Source organism: Larimichthys crocea, chromosome XIII, assembly GCF_000972845.2.
Source record: "Larimichthys crocea isolate SSNF chromosome XIII, L_crocea_2.0, whole genome shotgun sequence".
In the NCBI taxonomy this organism is placed as follows: domain Eukaryota; kingdom Metazoa; phylum Chordata; class Actinopteri; family Sciaenidae; genus Larimichthys; species Larimichthys crocea.
This window is the reverse complement of record NC_040023.1, coordinates 25,456,112-25,466,212: the sequence shown is the minus strand read 5'-3', so window position 1 is coordinate 25,466,212 and position 10,101 is coordinate 25,456,112. Positions and strand designations below refer to the sequence as shown.

Here is a 10,101-nt window from a genome sequence, read left to right as displayed (position 1 = left end):
TGTGGTGCTATGTTTTACTAAAAAAAGAATAACGTCAGGACAGTAAAAATCATCCATCCATTTTCTGTAATCTCTTATTCTCATCAGTGTCCAGTTGGAGCCTATTCCAGCTGACTGTAGGCAACAGGTGGGGTACACCATGGACAAGTCACCACCTCATCTCAGGGCAGGACAGTAAAATGTTCTATTTAAACATTATTATGGTTTTGAAAAAGATTGTTCACTCATGTCCAACGAATCAAGCACTTTATTTAAGTAGCTTATCTCATAAACAGAGGACAACTAAAAATGTGCAATGTTAGTCTGTAGAAACAGAATTAGGAAAAACATGCAACAAAATATCTAAGTATGTTAGTGCGTTAAAATTCAAGTAAATCAACTAATTAAAAGTATTCAACATGATAGTATAGGCAAGTGGTCTAAGGAAATGTTAAAATTAGGTGGCATGCTGAGCTAAAAAGGCTCTTATTCTGTGGAGAAGCTCTTTCTTCACGCTGTCTGGCACCAAGGCTGCAAGAGAGAAACACATCCATGACTTTTTTTTTTTTTACTTTTTACTTTCATGCAGATACAGTGTAATGCACGTACTGCTGCCAAACTAGCTCTAACTTCAGTGTACATGCTCACACCCACATCCATTACTGGAAACCACATCTCGTGACTGCACTTCCTCCTACTGAGGCTACTGAACTGACTCTATGAAAATGGTAGCTTCAAGTTCATCCTGTACCAAAGCCAAGTGTTCTGTTTTTAACTCAAGAGGACACAAAACTAAATCCAGTGCATGTATTTAACAACATTGTTGGTAGCAGGACAAAGCAAACAACAAAGCCATAAAAGCTGCACAAAGTCTAATTAGAGCGTTTTAATCTGCGTGTGCTGCAGCATCACTTCTTCCAAAAAGTCAGAATAAGATACCTCTTCCTTTGGGAGTGATCTCCACCACCAGGTCCTCCACAGTGACGTGCTCAAAGCCTTTTTCTTTGATTACTTCTACAAAAAAATGAAACAGAAAAGTAGATATTTTAACAGTGTTTCAAAATGACCACAAACACTGCTCCACAGACTTCAAACAGCCAAATACATATGTACTTTATTATGTCCTAAGTTGTCTTCTCCAGTCCTAAAGCTCTGGATGTTTTAATGTGTTTTGCTCACTTCGGGTGTAAGGCTGATTCATGCTTCAGTGGCAGAATAAAAGTGAGGATATACGCATCAGTTGTGTTATTGATTTAACTTCACTTCACATTTTGGCACATTGAGCATTTTGACGTGTTGCAGGAGAAGCACAGGTGTAAATAATAAACTTAATGATGGCTGAATTCCATTCAGCTGCTTCACTTTCAGGCTCCTGGCCTCGCTGGCTCACTTGTCACGACTTAATACAACTAAGCCATCGTTAATCTTATTGGTAACACCTGTCCTTTCCTACCATGACTAGTCAAAATGTGTGCTGTGTGAAAGGTGTGTTGTTTGAGGGCTTTTAAAAAACCTTTTGAAGTACTGCTTTAGTCCTGTTCATTCCTGTGTTTTTGTTTTGGCCAACAGACCAACTGTTACCTACATCACCATAGGTATGTATTAAAACCTGACAATGGGATATATTGATTGGTAGAAAAATATTTTTAATATAACATTTTTTCAGAATTTAAACTCTCTAAATTTGTCTGAATCTACCTTAAAGTTATGCAGGCTAAGAAAATAAGCCTTTTAAAGTGGACACTAGGGATGTAACAATGCATCGTGACACGATTAAAAATCGGTACAAATGCGTGACGACTCGCATCAGTTGACAGAAAAAATGAATCGATTCTTGGCGAATGGGAACCCGCACAGCGCGTGCTCTCACTGGTCAAACAGGCTTCCCGGCGCGTTGAGTGAGCGTGGCGTATTTGGTCCGTCCTGCACGCGACCTCAAACCTCACAGGGAGTGTTTCAGAAGCGAGCGCTTAGCCCGCCAGACTTTGTTTGCTTGCTCAGATTTGGACATTTTCCCGGTGTTTGTTCTTCTAAACATGCTTCAACATGTGTAAATATGCTACGTAGTTAATTAGTTCACTTTTGTCTGTTTTTACGACTGGCAGTTTGCACGGGGTATTTCTGGCTTCCGCCCGCTCGAGGTGCTCTGTGGAAATTGACGTGTGCTGCTCGCAAGTTTTAATGTTTTTATTTTATTATGTACAAAAAAAGGGGCATATCAGACCCTGAATAGTATATAAGGGTTAATGAGTAATGAAATGTTAGGATAATTTTTGTATGTACTTAAGTTCCCAACTTCATTGTGAGATTAATTTAAAGCTTTAGTTAATAAAATGATCAAATTAATTCAGTTGCTCTCATAAGTCTTTTTCGCACGGGAAGAAATGTGTCTAGTGGAAATTCTGATTGGCTGGTAACTTCAGAAACTTACCAGCCACATTGGCGGCTGATCAAAAAAGTTAATTTAGAGCCCTGGTTTAGCCCCCTCGTGAGCGAAAACTGCACATTACACTAGTTAACAGCAGTTTACTGTGAGATTGTTTCTAAAGAAAGGAGATACTTGTCATGTGTTTTGTTGTTTAAGATGTAAGTTGCACTTATATAAGAACACAAACTGTTTGAGAGTTTCTGTAAAAGATTTTTTTCCTACAAATAAAACATTTTTATTTGGTCATTTGTCTGTAGCTCATTTTGATTTTAAAAAAATCGTGGAAAAAAATCGTATCGTGAACAAAAAAATCATGACTCGAATCGTGAGTTGAGTGTATCGTTACATCCCTAGTGGACACGTGTGATTCACACGAGAATAAGTAGATGATGGTATCTTTCAATTCTTTGGGAGTCAATCGATCACACCATGTCAATGACTGTCTACGCTATGTGTCTTAGCAACTGTACTGTATTTTGTACCTTTGCAGTGAGCTTTCATCTGGTCCTTCCATCCACACTCAGTGAGCTTAGCTCTCAGTAACTCCTTCAGTCTGTCAACACATGTTTTAAAAACAAAAAAAAAAGGAAACATGTTACTGTGTTATGAAGTGATCAATAACAGCTGACATCATCATCAACACTGGTTATTTTGGCCTTGATAAGTGCCATGCTCTGTTACGTTATGATGCCCCATTCAGATTATGCATTTAGAGCAGCAGTCTTGCTCTCAGTTACTTCAGTTTAGTTGTCATGGCACATGCCTCAAAAGTTCCTCAACTGTCTTAACTGATTGGGAATATGAAGCCATATATCTGCACTACTGATAATTTAATGTGACAGCAGATCTTTAGGAAATCTTCCTTGTAGTTCACAGCACCTATGTGTTGACATATTCATGGAAAAGTCAAGTTAGTTCACATTTTCTTAACTAAAGTAAAAGTAACTGTTAGTACGCCGAAACAATATTGTAGACATTGCGTTACATTTAAGGGAGAACAGATTAAATTATTCCACGTCTATCTTTAAGATAAGGCAACTAATGTGTTATATAAAATGTGTTTAGCTATAAAAAAAACTGTCTAATAATGCCTTTACTTCACAAGTCACAGCATGATCAGACTGACGCAGCATGCAATGACGCTCTATAATAAACTTAACAGCTATTTAAAAAGGTCCAGTGTCTAGAATTGATCTAGTGGACTGATCGCTGTATTGCAATCTCCTCACATCACCCTCACCTTCCCTAGTGTAAAGGAGAAACAACACTCGAGAGGCTGTGTCTAGAGTCACTTTTTAGTTTGTCTGTTCTGGGCTACTGTAGATATAAAAATCATTTTTAAGTAACAACAATGAAAAGATTCATATTTAAAAGGTGATTATACATGCATAGAAACGGTAATTATGAATATTATATTCCGTGTTTGCCTTTTAATCTGAAAATAAAGTCCCCAAATCTTACACACTGGACCTATTTTTAATGTTGTTAAATGACACAAACTATGATAAAATAAGACGTCTGTAGTATTTTTCTCTCACCTCTCTCGTTCTCCCATCTCTGTCAGCTTCTGGTTGATGGTAGCCCTCATTCTGGACTCTTTACTCATAGTCTTTCACCTTGGGGACAGATTATGACAGCACGCACTGTGACTTCAAGTCAAACTGCAGCCACGACACGTAACACGGCGTCATGCGGCAGCGGCTACGCACAGCTTATCAGTCAGTAATAAACTGAGCGTCGCTGCTTAAGTTTGGAGACGGTCAATATTTACTTACACGGTGAAAAAGGACGGTAATGAAATCAGAGCAGAGCTGCAGGCTGCGTGACGTGCATGGAAAAGTTCAGTAACGTCATGTGGCGGACATGTTTACGACGCTCACCACAAAGTCCGACGGTCGCTGTGAGAGAAACGACACGACTGTTTGACGTTTTCAAGCAGTTTCGCTTTAAAAATAAAATATTTGAAATGAGACTCAAGAAAGAGACGTTGTTTTTATTTCACTGCTGTACTGTCAGCTATCACCTACCGACAGGAAACACCGACCGGTGCAATGGTTCCTAGGTCTCTTTTCTAATGCAATACTCTGTTGGGCCACACGGCGGCAGTGTCCAATAATAATTTAATCAGAGCTCGTCGTGGAGCAGGCTGACCTCTCACCTCTCTTTTTAGCTCCATATATTTTATTATATTCAAGTAGATTAACCAACGACGACTACTAATGAACCCTGAACCAAATGTGTGACTGTTAAAAGACTGATTCTCAGTTCAGATGGGTGTTCAGTAGTGTATGTACAGTGTTTTACAGTGTTTAAAATTGGCTTTACGGTGACCACTCAAAGTGCACAATATTATATTGTATTTAGAAATGTGTTCAGACTGAAGCAAACAGACTCGGGAATAGTGTTTATTTGACGCGGGGCTGAATGAAGTGCTATTTACTTTGTTTCCAAATGCAGGGGCTCCAGGCCTCTTCCACAAGTACCACTTATGAGAGCCTGCTTCTAGACGTGCTGGAAAACATGCTCAAGTTGGATGCCAAATAAAGGATAACACCATCTAATGCTCCAGAGAACCCCTTCAACACCATAAACCACCTGATGTTTTTCAGCAGCATTAGTCATGAAGTGTGTGTTTGTGTGTACATGTTATCCATGTCTGATAATATAAGGCTATTTTTGTTATACTTTGTTCTAGTTCCCTTTAAATGTTTATGATACTATTAAAGCCACTACATCTTCCTTTTTTAAAATAGGCTGATATACTGTGACGTGCTGTTTGTAGATAAAATCTGTACTAAAACAAAGTCATGGTGTTTTGTGTTTGCATCTTCTGAGTATCATGTGAAGAGCATTAATAGGGATTATGAGGTAAAGTGAAGAACTAATGACTTGATTGAAGTCATATATTTTCAGATTTTAAACAGTTGTGTCTGAACTCACCTCTGTTTTATCACATTTCAAGAAATGTGGAAATGAAACATACATTTACATCAAATATGGCTGCATGAGAGTTAACAGCCATTGTCACTGCTACACTGAACGCTTCATTTTATCATGAACCATCAAAAAATGAATCAAAAATAACTTTTGTTGTTAAACAAAAGCATGAAATGAAGATTCAAACAGCTCAAGGTTCTGTTGACCATAAATAGAAAAAGGTGTTGTACTACTGAACAGGAAGAGTGCACTCAGAGTGCAGCACTCCACCAGGCAACAGATAGTGACGCAGATGCAACCGGAGAATTTTCCTGTAGTATAGTAGAGTATGTTTTCTTATTTAGATGTATGCAAATAAATAAATAAATGGTGTTTTGGTATTGTATAGGCTCAGTTTTCTTTAAGATGCATAGAATAGTGTAATGGTATTGTGACCAAGCGGCCTGGGTTCACCTAAAAACATAATAAAAAAAAGAATTAATGGGACGATAAGTCCAAAATGTTTTTAAAAATAGATCAGAGTGAGCCTGCGTGTTTCAGTAGAAGTTGTAGCTATTCAGAATTTTGGCACAGAGCTGATTAGATCCACCCCCATAACTGTATCTAATTCCAACAAGTATCCAGCATCATATTTCTCACATTTCATAACAAACTATGGAATTCAATTCAGAATTAAGCAGTTACAGTAGATTTTTAGGGAAAGTGAATCTCCCATTACACACTGTAGCAGATCTTGACCTCTCAAGGCTGTGCAGATGCATCATTTAAAAAATAAATGAATAAAAAGGAGTAGCCAATCATGTACAGTCAAAATGGCGGCAAAGGGGATTTATTTATCTCATATCGTGCTTAACTTTGATGGACCATATAGCTGCAGATGCTCCGGTTCAAGATCCGACCAAGCTTTTCTATGGATGTTAGTTTTTGAACCATGGCCAAGGCCAAGATGTAGCCTTCAATGCACTAGGTAAGCCTCATTTTTAGTCTAGCAGTTGTTAATCACCTGCAGCTTCTAACAACAGTTAGAGGAGTGAGGAGTCAGCAGTCGAAATGAAACAGAACAGTCAGCAAAATACATTTTCAAGGTTTTTCAAACATTGTGAAGCACTGCAACCTTGAGCATATAGTAGGAAATGTCCGCAAGAAATATAAGGCTGATCTGTCCAGAGATTAGCTGTGAAAAAAACCATACACAGACAACCAAGCACATGATCCCTTTCACCTGGCAGAGAAAACAAAGGTGACCAATCTTCTTGTATTCCCCAAAATTCACTTCTATGATCCAAACTGATGTATATAATTAGTCTGTAGGTTTTTATTTTGGGTATCAAGATCACAACAACATCAAAGCCACAAATGTCAAGCTGGTCAATTTAACACACAAGACTTCTGGTGAATTTTAAAATAAAATCCAAATGAAAAAGTAATGAAAAGTATCAAAGTGAAAATGATTCGTACAATTTTTGCAGGAAACACAAAGGGATGCAGCAGGACCTGTGGTGTGGGCTCAGTGATGTGTCATAATGTGAAACGGAAGCTGCTCTTCCAACTCAACTAACATTAGACATCAGTTTTTTGTGGTGCACAATAGCCCAGAGGAACTGAGTCATGGCTATTTGTTCTTCATTCATGCTGTTCTAACTGTCTGATGCTGATCGTGCCCTTGATAATGTACTACACTGTCTGTATCATATTCATGTTTCTGCACGTAGATAAGGGATGCTACTAAGATGACTGTGACAACTCTGAAGGACTAAACGCATTAAAAACCTGCTGTAGACCAGATTATGACTGTAACCTTTCTTTTCCAGTAAAATCCTGAAGAGGCATGGGGAGGTGGAAAAAGTATTCCACCTAATCCTGAATTTTTCAGAAAATATTAGCATCAAAAGTAAAGTACTCAATATGCAGAATAGCCAGTTTCAGAATAATAAATCTTTGCATTATAAATATTGACACATTAATATGTAATCATCACTAATGCTGTACAGAGCTATGGAGCTAACTGTAACTACTTTACTACCAGGTAGCTTTATTCATAATAATACATAATTTCTGAGTTGATTGTGGTTGAATAGTAATTAGATTTTGTATTGATATGAATGTACAAAAACTAAACAGGAACTAAATGTAGAGGACTAAAAAGTACAATATTTCCCAGCAGAAGCAGAGGTATTAGGTATTAAGTTTGAGAAAATGAAAATACAAGTATCTCAAAATTGTCTGCTGCCTGATACACTTTCTTACATTTATACGTCTTTTTTCAGCAACCTGCTGTGAAAGTCCTAAAGTTTGTGCCGCTTTTATTCTGAACGTTAATGAAACTATTTGAACCAACTGAGCTACGCAACAATTTCAAAGCTGAATCAGTCAGTCAGGAGCAGTGCATTAACGTCACAGCTTTATGAGAAGAAGTGTCCCGAATAGACCTGAGTTGCTTTTCTTGTACACACGCATACAAAAACACACATACAAAGCTTCAGTGCAACAGCACCATCAACTGTTGTCAGCAGAGCTGTCATCTACCTCCTGGAGTCGACGTTTGAATGTCGGCACTGTCAGTCACAAGCGAGCAGAGCTCTGATGGTAAAAGGTACGGATTCGGTCAACAACAGTGAATATTATGTACACATATATGTCATTCATACATGGATCGATCACCTCTAGCTGAAACAGCAACATGCCAAAATGTTTGGGTGCATTTGGATCAAGTTAGATTTGAATTAAGAGTGACTGGAGAAATGTGATTGTGTAATGTGATTGAAAGGTTAGATGTAATATATTTTATTTATTTTATTAAGATTTCGACAAACAAATACATCATTCAAACTAGCCTTCTGTTGCTTGTTTTGCATTATTAAGCATTGTTGAACTCATGAACTCCACTGTAAGTGTCTGGCAAAGAAATGCCTAAACATCTTTGTCCTTCATTTTGTAAATAAGTGATTACTTCAAGTACGCTTCCAGCTGTCTTTTTGAAGTGAACTCTATAGATGCTACTTTTGAATCTTTTTTTAATATGACACCAAAGGGCAAAGCATTGCAAATTAATGTCTATCATCTAACTTTCATCATCATTTGCAAGCAATATTTCCCCCATTTCCTTAGTCGTTATATCTCTTAAACTTCAAACCCCCCTACTTGTCAAGCCCTCTTGAGTCCTGTCTCGACTTTTTGAGGTTATTAGAAGATTCTCTGCCATTGATTCATGGCTGAACAGTGCTGAATCATGAAGGGATTTCGCATTTTTAATGTAAAAGATGGTAAAAGTCTGCAGATTCAGAATCAGTACCATTGAGATACAAGTTATAACACCTACAGTAGATGTTTTGCACAAGTAATTGAAGAAATCAGATCTTGGTGTTGAATATTAATGAAATAAATCATGCAATGCAAAGTTTGAAAGGGATTGAAAATGAGAAGAGAAATGGAAAAATAAAGAAATCAATAGACCAAGATTCATTCCGAATTAGTTTTTTTTTCTCTGTTTCAGTCCAGTGCACAAATCTCAAACGATGTGGCTCGTTCTTGACGAATACAGTTAATAAGTCAGAACTTTATCAAGTCTGAGTGAGTCTTAAAAAGTCTTTATAAAAAGAGCCAATCCCTATCAGGAAACACCCTGTGACACGACTACCACTCCTGTTCTGCTCAGTTGCTCAGTTTAATTAATCACTTTACTGACTTCTGTTCGCTTGCACAAGTTTAATTGCTTTTATTTCATTTGTGTTTCCTGAAATCCAGAACGGTTACATTTAGCCGCAACTGGCAGATTCTGACTGCAGGACAGCCGGTCCAGGATGGGAAGCTTTTGTGCCTAATGTATGAGGTCTTTAAATTTGATGCTCAAATCTTTTGAAGTCTGATCAATTCCGTCTGTCTGAGAGTGGAATTTAGTAGGGCTTCCTCTCATGTTCAAGTGGGAAATGTCTCCCACATATGACAGATTGACTGATGCTCTACCTGCTCTGGGCAGAGTAATGGCCTTCTATATGAGTGCAGGTATGACACAGAGAAAACCTGTCTGTGTGTGTGTGTGTGTGTGTGTGTGTGTGTGTGTGTGTGTGCGTGCATGCGTGTGTGTGTGTGTGTGTGTGTGTGTATGTGTGTGCGTGCATGCGTGTGTGTGGTGTGTGTGTGTTCCCAGTGAAGTGTATCGGTTTCTGCAGTAACTTCCAGCTGCAGCAGTCAATTCAGTCAGACTGGGTGAGGTTTTTCTATGACGCCTTTTTACTGTGTGAACACATGTTTACTGTTGATGTAGTTTTTGCTCTTGCAGTAGTAAACTGCTGCATCTTCAGTCTGAACTCCACCGATGGTCAGAGTGAAGTCAGAGTTTGATCCACAGCCTTTATGCTCATGTGCTGGCAAAGTAAATGAGCAGTTTCTCCATCTCTCTATTGGTACCAGGCTAAAAGGTGATAGTTGTTCCAAACCTGAACATCCTGACTGGTCCTACATATGATGGTGATAGAGCCTCCCAGAGCAGAGCTCACTGGTCCAGACTCAGTCACTGTGACCTGGCCAATGGACTCTGGGAATACAGAGACAAATAAAGCAGTGTCATGGTTCTGTCATCTTCATTTCAGAGGGACGGATGTTCATAGAGGATAGGACTTTGAATCTCTGGTCTTTACCTGTGAAACATATTCATGTACTTTTATGGATATTAAACAGATAGAGAATCTATTTAAGAATTGAATAGTATTTAACTAATGTGATAAAGAAATAATCAAAGTTAAATAATTTAATAATAA

The 10,101-nt window shown here is 38.2% G+C and overlaps 1 protein-coding gene across 2 annotated transcripts; it reads right to left on the bottom strand.

Moving 5' to 3' along the window:
• Positions 1–229: 229 nt before the first annotated feature.
• Positions 230–4,456, bottom strand: eny2 (ENY2 transcription and export complex 2 subunit). 2 transcript variants are annotated; one of them, XM_010747112.3, is made up of 5 exons: positions 4,183–4,456; positions 3,946–4,023; positions 2,890–2,960; positions 919–993; positions 230–510 (listed from the first exon to the last, which is right to left on the bottom strand). In XM_010747112.3, exons 2-5 carry the CDS (start codon positions 4,011–4,013, stop codon positions 437–439), a joined length of 288 nt encoding a protein of 95 aa, XP_010745414.1. In that variant the 5' UTR covers positions 4,014–4,023; positions 4,183–4,456; the 3' UTR covers positions 230–436. The 2 variants fall into 2 exon arrangements, with proteins under 2 accessions (XP_010745414.1, XP_019124693.1); XM_019269148.2 differs by lacking the exon at positions 4,183–4,456 and having other exon boundaries at positions 3,946–4,176.
• Positions 4,457–10,101: the final 5,645 nt, after the last annotated feature.

Excerpts from the sequence above, each read along its gene's own strand:
- eny2 (XM_010747112.3), bottom strand. The coding sequence starts at position 4,013 with ATGAGTAAAGAGTCCAGAATGAGGGCTACCATCAACCAGAAGCTGACA. Across the intron at positions 2,961-3,945 it reads GAGATGGGAGAACGAGAGAG|ACTGAAGGAGTTACTGAGAG; the intron begins GTGAGAGAAAAA and ends ATGTGTTGACAG. Across the intron at positions 994-2,889 it reads GATGAAAGCTCACTGCAAAG|AAGTAATCAAAGAAAAAGGC; the intron begins GTACAAAATACA and ends ATTTTTTTGTAG.